The sequence below is a fragment of the Lynx rufus genome, unplaced genomic scaffold (assembly GCF_022079265.1).
Source record: "Lynx rufus isolate CCGP_SWC_20201006 ecotype Redwood Valley unplaced genomic scaffold, mLynRuf1.p SCAF_7, whole genome shotgun sequence".
NCBI lineage: Eukaryota > Metazoa > Chordata > Mammalia > Carnivora > Felidae > Lynx > Lynx rufus.
The window spans coordinates 10874190-10887246 of record NW_025814889.1 but is presented as its reverse complement, the minus strand read 5'-3'; the positions used below and the strand labels follow the sequence as shown (position 1 = coordinate 10887246).

The window sequence follows — 13057 nt, the reverse complement described above, 5'->3', positions numbered from 1 at the left end:
TCTTTGGGGGTGATGGAAACGTTAAAATAATTTTTTTAATGTTTAATTATTTTTGAGAGAGAGAGAGAGAAAGAATGTGAGTGGGGGAGGGGCAGAGAGAGAGGGAGACAGAGAATCTGAAGCAGGCTCTGCGCTGTCAGCGCAAAGCCCGACGCGGGGCTCGAACCCGTGAACCTCGAGATCATGACCCGAGCTGAAGTCGGACGCTCAGCCGACTGAGCCACCCAGGATGCCCCGGTGATGAAAATGTTTTAAATGTGATGGTGATGGTGGTTGTACAACTCTGTGAATCTACTAAAAACCACTGACTAGCATACTTTGAATGGGTGAACCGTGTGGTATATGAATGACACCTCAGTACAGCTGTCACATACTGAAAAACAACAGCAGCAGCAAGCAAGGCCGGGGGCTGGTGGCTCATGTGGAGGAGGGAGGGAAGCCAGAGGCCCGGCAGTGGGGGTCCCTGGTGCTTTTGGGAAGCGGCATTTGCTAACTCAGCACCAAAGAACTAAGATAGGAAGCGAGGACAAACGAAAACAGCAGCTTTCTCTGGAAGAAACGAACTGAAGAAAACTCCAGTTTGTGCTAGTGTTTGGAAGGAAGTGGGCTCGCAGCAGAACATTTTTTAAAGTTTCTTTTCTATCAGTGGTGTTTGTAATGTACCAGTTTGGGCTACAAATCTCCAGACCTGTAAGAACTATGTAGAGAACTATACCTCGCCCATTCGACCCTGCCACATTGGCATCAGGCAATGTCTGTCACCCTCCCGGGGAAACACTGCTTTGCTTCAAGAACGTGAGAGTATATACTTTTCTCCTCTAATATGTATATTATGATCGTGAAGAAATAATCTCTACTATATTCAAACCAGAAAATTCAAAACGCTAAATCTACTTAAGTAATTGCCACGCGTGCTATACGTGTCTCCTGTGAGAAAGACAAAGTCCTGGTGTTGCTGACGTCTGTACGCTCCTACATGAAGATGACAGGAGAAAGGTCTGCCAGTCCCAGCGGAGCTCTGAGAGGGACATCCAGATAAGCTGGATGAGAGACTTTGAAGATCTTATTTAAGATCTTATTTTAATCTCTACACCCCACCTGGGGCTTGAACTTACAACCCCGAGATCAAGAGTCAAATGTTCTACCAACTGAGCCAGCCAGGTGCCACGGGTGACGGACTTTTATAACGAAAGTCACCAACAGTTCTAAAAGTCAACAATCCTCGATACACCTATGGGAGTGCCGATTTGGGACAGAAGTTTCATTCTGGGGGGAGTGTGGAGCGGAAAAAAAACCCCCTCTGTTTGGCTGAACAAGAAAGTTGAGGAGCCCTACTCCTACTAAAATAACGCCTGCCTAAAACACTACTGAATTAATTAAGTTCTGAGGCTTTTTTCTTTTCTTTTTTCTTTTAAACAAAGAAATGTGGCTTAACTACTGCGGACTGAGACAGTTGTGGTAACTCCTCATGAGGGAGAAAAAAGAAGTAGTAGAACTCATCTCTATTCTAGACAAAAAGAAAGTCATGAACAAGATTACGATGGCTAAAAATATTCTTCAAGTGAACCAAGATCTCTTCACGGCCAGTCTCTTAGGTGGGCAGCCTAGAGTAGTTGTTTTGGCTGAGTGTGAAGTGATGCTCACATTTTCTTTTTACACACACCAAAAATGACCTTCCAGATGCTTGAGTCAGGCTTTGCTGATTTAATAATCTAAGCTGATGAGAGACATCCCCTCCCGCCCCCCCCCCCTCCCAACCGTCCCACAGCTGAGGCAGAACAGGGGCAGAGAGCAGCACAGAGAAATCAGCCTCTGTGGCCTTCCCGACATGGCTTTAAATGCTGTGCTTACCTTGGCAATCTCCTAAGAAAGACCACAAGTGCCCTGGCGTTCCCCGCAGTCCAGTCTAAGGGCTTAATTATGGTTATCTCTACCCAGGCACCCTGGTGATTCTGCACCAGGGCTAACTCAAGCCTGTACTTCTGGCCGGAAAGAGACACAAACCAACCAGCGCGGGAGGAGATGTGTGCACAGTTTTGATTACAGATCTAAAGAACCATGGCTTCGAAGGACTACAGCTGGGCTCCCTGGCGGCCTTAAGCTTCCTTCAAGAGGCAGTATTATAAAGAAGTTCCAATAGGACGGACCCGCCTCGCGTGCCTGGTATCGTGTGCCCTCCCAGATCCCTTCTGAAACCCGTCACGCTGTCCCAGGACTTCACACTTGCCGCTGAATTGCGAGTTTCCGAAAAGATGAAAACCGTGTCGTACTCATCAACCGCGCTGTGCTCCTGTACGCAGCAGCCGTTTATGAAACGTTTACTGAATTTAACTTTTATAAAAGCTATGCAAGCTTTGTCGTAAAATGGCTGCTTCGACCAGCAAGTTGTGGGCTCAGCGCGGCTAAGGATCCAGAATGGCAAGGAAGTTGGGGTTACTGCTGACCAGTCTGCCTCTCCTTTCTGTCCTCTGTTGTTTCCTCTCCTTGAAATCATCCAGCCCCTGCTGTGTCCAGTCGCTGTGCTTGACCCAGACTTCACCCGTCCCAGCCACGCAGACAGTGTTCACTGCTCTACCTTCTTATTCCATGAAGATCGGGTGAGGCCAAAAGGCATCAAAGGCTTTTGGAGAAGGAAGGGCGTAATCAGGAGCTGGCAAATGCTGTCTGATCACAGACTTGTTACGTGACTCTAGGGCCACAACACGTGTTAGCTCAGGGAGAAGGGAGGGTTTCAGGACAGTTCACTGAGTAGTAAATCTCCAAACAAACCCAGGAATGAATCGGGATCACTGTTTTTGCCCAAGGTGGAGATAAAAATGAACAAGGGGTATGCTTGGGAATTCGAGAGGTTTCCAGCCCGCCCTCAAAGAAATATGTGCATTAAAAAGTCTCTTAAGAGCTGTGGGTATTAAGAGTTTCCCACTCTGTTCAACCAGCCAGTCACCTTCTGTCCTAGAGAAAGCTCCAGGAGGCCCACCGGCTGCAGGACCACATACAGAAGGGGCACCCAAGCACAGCAGCAGGAAGCAGCCTCTGTCGCTGGCACCCAGGGCAGTTTTGTGAGACATATGCTCCAGAAGCCAGCCCGACGGGGTTAAGACTACAGGGAACCCTACACCCAAAGCTTCCTCTGTCCCCTTAAACAGCCATCATTGCTGAACGTCTCCAAATTCTTCTTGAAATTTTTATTCTGGATCTGTATCACCTACCGAGGTAGCAAGTTCCAGAACCGCCTTACTTAACTTTGCAAAGACGCGCTGCCTTGTGTTGCACTGAGGTCATCCTGAAGTTTCAAAGGAAAAAACAAAACAGAAACACATTCGAAAGATTGCCTCTTACTCAAGTATTTCGGGATTTGGCCAATTTGTTCTTGTTCTAGCTATGCCTTCCATTAAATAAAGCATTCAGAGGAAGAATTCCTTACAAGAAAAACAAAACACACATACAAATACAACTAGCCCTTTGACGATAAAGACCACATCCTTTGCCTTCTTGGAATGGCCCTGGTCACGGCGGTGGCCGTGTGGGGAGCCACAACAATCCTATTTAAGCAGCTACTTTAATTTCTAGCTTGCACTGGCTCAGAAGGAAAGTTTCTAAAGAGTAGAGATCTGTTATACCCCAGGCAACCCCTCAGCTAGTGTGTGAAAACTTTAGGATACTCTAACATCAGGCATTAATGTTTTATCTTCTTTCAAAAATAATCCTTGCTTACAAAAGAAATGCTTCTATAAATCGGAACTAGGTTATCTCTTATTTAAAGAGCCCTCCAAGAGGCGCATTTAACACCATACAACTTAGAGGCTTAAAAGCACTGTCCTTACTAGTCTTTTTGAGGTCAGGGATTAAGCAAGCAGAGAAACTACCATGGTTGATTCTCATTCTAAAAAAGATGAGTATTTTAAGGTCTTTTTGACCTGATGACTTAGAATAAACACATACAGCTCCTTTCCACATTTAGACTCCCCAAAAGTTCGCAAATTTTTTAATAGTGTAGCTGGTTCTGGTGAAAGGGGCTGGCTGCTAATATATTGCTTTTGTGTGAAAGTCAAGTACTGCACAGTTGTTTAGAAAACTTCAGTTCCATTTAAAGTGAAATGCCAGGGTGCCTGGGAGGCTCAGTTGGCTGAGCATCCAACTCTTGATTTCAGCTCAGGTCATGATCCCAGGGTCGTGGGAGTGAGTCCCATGTCAGGCTCTGTGCTGACAGTGTGGAGCCTGCTTGAGATTCTCTCCCTCTCCCTCTGCCCCTCTCCCCTGCTCATGCTCTCGCTTTAAAAAAAAAAAAATGAGGGGCGCTAAGTCGGTTAAGTGTCTGACTTCGGCTCAGGTCATGATCTCACAGTTCGTGGGTTCAAGCCCCACGTCGGGCTCTGTGCTGCCAGCTCCGAGCCTGGAGCCTGCTTCGGATTCTGTGTCTCCCTCTTTCTCTGCCCCTCCACTGCTCACACTCTGTCTCTCTCAAATATAAACAAACATAAAAAAATGAAAAAAAAAAAAAAGAAATGCCTAAAAATTGAAAAAAAATTTTCAGGGTGCTGGTTCTAAGGCAAATGCACAAATGTGAGGTAACAACTGAGGACAACTACTGTTGGCTCGATGATCTCCCACAAGGGAAAGTGCTTGAAAACAGGCAGGGGTCCACACAGAGGGCACTGAAACAGGACTGGGACGTGTCCACCAACAGGCAGAAATGGGTAGTCAAGTGGGGTATGTGGCAGAACTACGTGGTCACGCCCATATCATGAGAATGTAATTTTATTTTTTTAATGTTTAGTTTTGAGAGAGAGACACACACACACACACACACAGCACAAGTGGGGGAGGGCAGAGAGACAGGGAGACACAGAATCCGAAGCAGGCTCCAGGCCCTGAGCTGTCAGCACAGAGCTCAGTGCAGGGCTCGAACTCACAAACCATGAGACCATGACCTGAGCTGAAACCAAGAGTCAGAGACTTAACTGACTGAGCCACCCAGGTGCCCCAATTTAATTTTTTTAAGTTTATTTTGAGAGGGAGTGAGAGAGAGCAGGGGAGGGGCAGAGAGAGAGAGAGAGAGAAAGAGAGAGAGAGAGAGAGAGAGAGAGAGAGAGAGAGAGAGAATCCCAAGCAGGCTTCCTGCTGTCAGCACAGAGCCCGATGTAGGGCTTGAACTCACAAACCATGAGATCATGACCTGAGCCGAAACCAAGAGTCCAACGCTTAACTGACTGAGCCACCCAGGCACCCGAGAATATAATTTAATTGTGCACTTCCTGAAAGTAGACTCTATCACGCCGTGCCCACAATTATCCTCCATCAGGTATAGTGATGGGCACTGGGGGGAGCAGAGATGCGTCAGACACATCACCGTGCTGCTTCCGGATATTACCAGATTGAAAAGAACTGTGGAGGGCGGGCATTCTTTAAGTTCAGTTCAAAGTGATGCCCCAGAGGGAGACTGCCGGAATTAGGAACTTTGCGAGATGCTGGGGGAAGGGGTGTTTTCCCTTTAGTCTCATCCCAAAGAAAAAAATCTGAAGACTACTAATGAGACAGAGATACCAAATCCAACAAGAGGCAGCAGGATGAAGCGGAATCACATGCATCCTGGAAGCTACAAGGGCGCCTGCCAAAGAGGCTGGTGTTAGTCAGCCCGATTGCGTGCTGGCCAGTTCGTCCTTACGGTGTCCCTTGGAAAGAATTATTGTCCCATCACCCTCTTTTTAACTAATGAAGAAAGTAACTAATGGACAAATTCACTGAATAACTTATCCCAGGTTACAAAGGAGACAAAGTTGAATGTGAACTTGGGCTTGTCTCTAATGCCCTTGTGTTTATTACTATCCTGAGCTGATTTTTAAGATACAGACTGGTTAGTAAAAAAGAAAGTAACTTTAAACATGCATAAGGATTTTTTTTTTGAGAGAAATTATAAGTATACTGGAGAATGTCCTGCTGATGCCTATTCAACCTCACCATAAAACCTTGCAGGCCAATGCTGACGGCTCATAAATCTTTATTAGAGGTAGTTAATGTTGTTCTCACTTCCCCCACCTTGACCTCCTGATACTTATAAGTGTAAGAGATTTATAGTCTCTCTCACCTTTTGAATCTAATGATGTTTCTTTTTTTTTTTTTTTTGATGTTTATTTATTTTTGAGAGAGACAGAGACAAAATGCGAGTGGGCTAGGGGCAGAGCAAGAGGGAGACACAGAAGCAGAGGCAGGCTCCAGGCTCTGAGCTGTAGGCACAGAGCCCGACGTGGGGCTTGAACCTACAAGCTGTGAGATCATGACCTGAGCCGAAGGCGGACGCTCAACCGACTGAGCCACCCAGGCGCGTGATATTTCTACTATATTACTAACAATGGCCATGGCAGGGGCGCATGGGTGGCTCAGTCAGTTAAGCATCTGACTCTTGATCTTGGCTCAGGTCATGATCTCTCAGTTTGTGGGTTCGAGCCCCGCATCAGGCTCTGTGCTGATAGTGTGAAGCCTGCTTGGGATTCTATCTCCTTCTCTCTTCCCCTCCCCAACTTGTGCGCTCACTCTCTCTCTCTCAAAATAAATAAACATAAAATAAATACCCGTGACAAAAGGCTTCAAAATAAGTCACTTCTCTTTGTGACTCTGGGACTGATACTTAATCGTATCCCTTAATAGGGACACTTAAGAGTACCTCCCTTCAAACAAGAGCTTTTATCCCTGAAGATGTATTCCTGTATATGACGTCCTGACAAAGCGTCAACATGGCGCATAGTCTCCCAATTTGCCAGATGACAGACCTTAACGTCCCATCTGCCTATACCTACGTTCTATGGAAAGTTGTAGTTTCTATGGCCGTATCTTGTAAACTCCTGAGTTCACTTTACAGACTTGCTTCTTCCAGTAAAGACACCATGCGGGTACTCTGGTAGCCGTGATCCCTCTAAGAGGCCCTTTTTCATCTTCTTCTAAGTTTTCTAAGCCTGGGTGATGATGCACCACCCAGATCACCTGCTGGGAATGAAGGACATGTTCCCCTATCTGTTGGCTGTGCACCTGGAAGGTGGCCCCCAGCTGCCAGTCAATCACACACACAAGAGAGACAGAAGGTAGTGGAGCAAAGTCATTTCCTGCCACTCCTCATGGGACATAGAGGTCATTCAAGTCCTGTATGTCTTCGGAGCATGTGAGTGTGAGCCACCCTTAAGACTTGATGAAAGAGGGCATTAACTGGTTAGCATGAAGAGTGACCCTATGTGACCAGGACAGAGGTTCAAACACAGCAGCTTTCCTTTCTGAAATTCAGAGCAGTTGACATGCGTGGGATTGTGGTCTCTCCCGGGAGGAGATGGAGGGGGGTTATTTATTATTTCATTCTCCTACAAAAGAGACCATGCTACGAAGCAAGCTAAGAGACCAAGTTCAACAAGAAAATAATTCAAATACCCTGACTGCTAACATGTTACACCCATTTCTTTAGCTACCATGGGGCGTCTGAGAAAACTCTACACTGTTTCCCATCACCACTGGCACGGGTGGTCCCATAGACTATAGGACCTAAGTCACCACCTCAAGTCCTAGAAATACCGTCTACAGGGGCACCTGGGTGGCTTAGTCGGTTGAGCGTCTGACTTTTGATTTTGGCTCAAGTCATGATCCCAGGGTCATGGTATTGAGCCCCGTGTTGGGCTCTGTGCTAAGCATGGAGACTGCTTAAGATTTTCTCTCTCCCTCTCCCTAGCTTGTGCACTCTGTCTCTTTAAAAAAAAATGGGGGTGCCTGAGTGGCTCAGTCAGTCGAGCATCTGGCTTCAGCTCAGGTCATGATCTCACTGTTTGTGAGTTCAAGCCCCATGTCTGGCTCTGTGCTGACAGCTCGGAGCCTGGAACCTGCTTCAGATTCTGTGTCTCCCTGTCTCTCTGCCCCTCCCCTGCGTGCACTCTGTCTCTCTCCCTCTCAAAAATAAATAAACATAAAAAAAATTAAGAAAAAGAATTTTTTTAATATTAAAAAAAAAAGAAACACCATCTACCAAGCAGGCTGCTTCATGATACTTTGGAGCATACACTCTGCTAATTACTGCCAAGTTCATCTGTCATTTCTACATACTTCTCCATTATTAAGGACTTCTAGTTTCCTGGATATTCAGAGAGTAATTTGTACTATATTTTTTCTTCTGGTGAATGAAATCAGATAACATTTCACGTTACTATGATGGTTTAAAAGAACATACAAGTAGGAGTCTATAAATTCTATCATTACTATTAACTGCTCTCTACACCGTATGTATCTGTCTTATATTATATTCAACACAACTGGGGTTAATTTTAGGGCTGAAGGCAGTTCTCCCACTAGAAGGGCCTGAGATAAACAACAGAGACCATTCGCAGTGCGGCCAACATTAACTCGCTCCTGTCCTTCCCTCTATGAAAACAAACGTCTCTCTCCTGCAACATGCGTATCTTGAGGGGCAGGGGGTGCAGACGGGTCACCTTTAAAGCTAAATGTCCTTTCTGTGAACGTCCCCAAAGCTTTCTCAGGCTGTGTAAGGGCCTGGATCCTGAGACAGATGGATGCAAAAGCACCTGTATTTGCAAAGAGGTAAAAATCCGCTTCGAAGTGAATTTGCTTTGCCCCGTGAGGCGCTTCTCTCCTTTCAACCCTCCGCGAGCTGAACGGCAGCAGGCCCCCGCCGGTGTCCTACGGCCTTCGGGGCAGGGTCCTCTCGGCGGCCGGGTCACCGGCCACCACTGCGAGATCCGCCTGGCTGCCGAGCGCAAGGCTCGGCGTCTGTGCAGACCCTACGACGATGACGAATCAGATGCCACCTGACAGAGCACGGATGCGGAGACGCCGAGCTAGCGAACCCAAGAGGATGCCCGGAGACGTGCCTCCGGGAGGGGGGGGGGGGGGCGGCACAGAATCAGCCAGCCGCCGCGGCGGAGCCAACGGTCACTCACCAGCGTGACACTCCTGGAGCGGGAACCGCTGCTTCCGCTCTCCAAGCTGCCCCCTCGGCTCAGGTCGCCGAGCCTGCCGCCGGGTGACGCGTCCGGCTCCATCTCCGAAGACTCTGACTGCTGGCGGCTAACAGGCATCCCCGCGGACCCCCGGGCCCCCGGGCCGCTCACAGGGAGTGGGGAAGGGGCCCGCGTCCCATGCTGAAGCAGCAGCTACCTGTGGAGAAACGGAGCACAGGCGGACAGGGTTAGGGAGCCCGGGCCTCAGTCCCAAGACGAAAGGCTGGGCGTGGGTCACGGTCATCCGGGTTCACAGCCTCGACCATCAAGACAAAGGGAATCAGGGGCGCCTGGGTGGCTCAGGTGGTTAAGCATCGGGCTCTTGACTTGGGCTCAGGTCATGATCTCATGGGTGGTGAGTCTGAGCCCCGCATCGGGCTCTTTGCTGACAGCGTGGAGCCTGCTTGGGATTCTCTCCCTCTCTCTCCACCCCTCCCCTGCTCTCTCTCTCTCTCTCTAAAAATAAATAAACTCTAAAAAGACAAAGGGAATTATGAGCCCCTAAGTTAATTTTTGTTTGCTCATTTTCATTTCTCCTTTATATCCCTTTCCATTAGGAACATGTAAGAATCATTTTTAATAGACTTTATTTTTTATTAAAAGGTTTTAAATTATTATGTTGATTTAGAGAGAGATAGAGAGACAGAGCATGAGTTGGGGAGGGACAGAGAGGGAGGGAGACACAGAATCCAAAGCAGGCTCCAGGCTCTGAGCTGTCAGCGCGGAGCCTGACATGGGGCTCAAAGCCACGAACCGTGAGGTCATGACCTGAGCTGAAGTCGGACACTCAACCGACTGAGCCACCCAGGCACCCCAATTTATTTACTTTTTTAATGTTTATTTTTGAGAGAGAGAGAGGGAGAGGGAGGGAGGGAGAGCACAAGCAGGGGAGGGGCAGAGAGCCAGGAAGAGAATCCTTTTTAAGGAAAAGATGGATGGATGCACTAACAATGACTTTGGTGCTGGAAATTTGATAGAGTAATGTTCTGACCCCCTCCTTTATACCTAAGGCCAGTACCTTCATGCACCTTCACACTCAGATTCAGGATTTCCCTGTGCTGATTATTGATTCTAGTCTTTTCTACCTCAGACACCACAAAATTATGGTTCCTTTCCAGCTTCACTGCAGTTCAGAGTTGAGCAAAGTGACAAGTTAGGAAATTGTGAAAGGAAGTCTGGTTGACATCTCTGAGATTCTAGACTCTCTGGAGGCTGTGATGCTCTTGCAATTTCTACATAAGATACTAAGGTACCTTAAGTTAACACAACAAGGAAGTTCATATTTTTACTTTCAGGAACAAAGACATTGAAATTCCCCCTATCAGCCCCTTAGTTTCATACTCTGACTCTTTTAGCAGGAAATTCAGCTCAGTCTCTGAACAATGGACAATTGAGTTCAACACAACCTTCTAGAAGACCAAACAAGATTAATAGGGAATAAGGGAGTAAGCCTCTTGTGGAGGCTTATGGCAAGTGGAGAGATACAAGCCCACGTTCTTCCTTCCTACACTGAAAATACTGCCAGGTGGCCTTACAAGCCCCTTTAAGAATACTGAGGGGTATGTGAGCTCAGAGATCCATCAGCACAACTGTGTGTGTATGTGTGTGTGTGTGTGTGTGTGTGTGTGTGTTTCTATTTTTAATAGAAACATGAACATCTGCGGAGAAAGCTCAATCAGTACTGAACACCTTTAGGTGGACTTTGTCACTTAAGACTTCAAAAATTACGGGGCACCTAGGTGGCTCAGTCAGTTAAGCGTCCAACTTTGGCTCAGGTCATGATGTTGCAGTTCGTGGGTTTGAGCCCTGCATCAGGTTCTGTGCTGACAGCTTAGAGCCTGGAACCTGCTTCAGATTCTGTGTCCCCCTCTCTCTCTGCCCTTCCCCTGCTCACTCTCTCAAAAATAAATAAACATTTAAAAAACTAAAAACACTTCAAAAATTACTGTGAGATCTTTTAGGGAAATCCCAAAGGTGTTAGAACAGCTCAAAAATGGAACTAGTCCTCTTGGTTTCTCTTCATTCTTCGGGTGAATCAGCCCAACTCAACTGGCAATTTAAAAGCAAGGCTAGGGAACAGAAGATTCTGGGCATATATGCACTTTTTGAAAGTTGGCCATTATTCCAAATGTTAAAACAAAAAGACTTAAGAAAACATTAAAAGTTTAAAATTTTTTTAATAGTAAGCAAGCCTCAACAATACACAGACCTTATCTAAACTGTCCACACAGCCAGTAACATTCCCCATCACTGGGACCGTGAGTAGCCAGGGCCTGGGTGAGGTGGGCAGGAAATGCGAGAAGCACGCGGATGCTTCGATTCTTTCTGATCTGCACATTCCTACCCACTGACTCTGCTCTAGTTCCTTCCTGAACTACAGTTAAGTCATGCTCCAAGGAAAGGAGGGAGATGTGGGTCACGAAGTTCCCCAGACACAACAGGGGGATGCAAGATGGGCCAGTGAGATGCTGATTCAGCCCCATGTGAGGCAGGAACCAGGTGGAATTGCCTCGTCCACAGGGAAAGATCTGGAATTTTGTGCTTGTGCGCAGTAAGAGCAGCATCTGAGGCGCTCACAGGATGGCCGTAGGGTGCTAACTTAGCACACCACTCGAGAGCAGACCTCTCTCTTGTGTTTCTACACTTTTAAAAGCTATTCTGACATGGTAAAACTATAACCTTGAGACTTTGACAAATTACTGCCTTGAAAGAACATGAGGAAGCTAACCAGCATTCCCCGGAAGGCAGAGGTTGTCGGGGAGAGAGTGAAAACCCTGGTCTGATGTCCTTCACAGGCTCAATGTGGCAATCTTCTGTGGTCTCTGAAGGATTAAGAACGAGGGGCTCCCTGGTCCTAGTTCCCTAGCAACTGAAATATGAAATCCATGGCGGTCCGCGGTGGAGAGAGCTAAGTTTTCTGAAGAGGAAGGGCAAAGAAGCAGCCCTCTCTCCTTCTCCGGTCTGGCCTGGAAAGGGAATGGAAGGAGAGAAGTAGCACGCCACACGGGGCAGACAGGTTTGACAGGAGTGACCACAGCTAGGAATCCAGGATGGTCATTACCACCCTAAAATATTTAGCCTCCTTGTCCAACCATGGGTTCACTCTTTGGGTTTGCAAGCAGCGTACTTCACAACAAGGGAGACTAAGAGACCCCACAGGTGAAGAAGCTTCTACCAGAGGAGCAGAACCAGCCTTGCTGAGAAGTCCCGACAGGCCCAACACCACAGGAGCTGGAATTTGAGACACGGGTGCTCATTTCCTGTTTATTCTCTCATACCTCCTGCGCTTATCTCTCATTATTTACTAGTTACGTCCTTCTCTGGAGAGGTCTAGTATATCAGTTGAGCAGACAGAAGGAGGTCAAGGCCACAACTGATCTACAGTCTTAGTAAATCTCCATCTGCCAAGCATTGCAAGTGGGGAGGACAGGGGCTATTTGGAGTTGCGGGACCTGGTGGGGCTGGTGGGGCTGTGGGACTTAGGCAAGTGAACACCCTCCGGTGAGTGCACTGGAGACAAGGGAGGAAGGCAGCTCCTCTTCTTCATCTTCCCCATGCATTCCAGAAAGACCTACAATGACCTGGAGGCATCAAGCATGAAGCCCACCTTCACCGTCACCCCGCCCCATCTCAGTTCCAAATAGCTACAGTCAGGTGTACAGAACAGCCTCAGGAGCTAGGTCTTTCCATCATGCATCCGAAAGCACCCCAACCTCCAAAGATGAATGATGCCAGTCAAAGCCCATCCACAGACGTGGTGACTTTTGGCTGTGGCACATACACCGAGCTTGGGAGATGTCCCTGAGGCCTGCCCCTCCCCACCACTCGCCATCAACCAGCAGCCAGCCCTCCTGTACTTCTTCAGATGGATTCACCCCTTTTCTAGTCCCACCACCAAGTTTGGGACCAGTTTCCCCGGTGCCCACGTGATGGCAAAGCCAGCTAACTGCTGTCCTAGCTTCTCCATCTCCCTTTTTCCCTGTGCTGTTGCTGTGTTCTCACAGGATTAATCCTGGAACAGCACTTTGACCATTCTCCTAAAAGCAATCAACTTTAACCCATTCCCAAAA

The 13057-nt window shown here is 47.6% G+C and overlaps 1 protein-coding gene across 4 annotated transcripts in view; it reads right to left on the bottom strand.

The window, feature by feature from the left end:
* Positions 1–13057, bottom strand: part of PROSER2 (proline and serine rich 2) — a 45027-nt gene that overhangs the window by 13770 nt on the left and 18200 nt on the right. For all 4 annotated transcript variants that reach the window (XM_047065863.1, XM_047065861.1, XM_047065862.1 and 1 more), the window contains exon 2: positions 8928–9144. In XM_047065863.1, the coding sequence (XP_046921819.1) occupies positions 8928–9065 (138 nt within the window). In that variant the 5' untranslated portion in view covers positions 9066–9144. The remainder of the gene's footprint in view (positions 1–8927; positions 9145–13057) is intronic.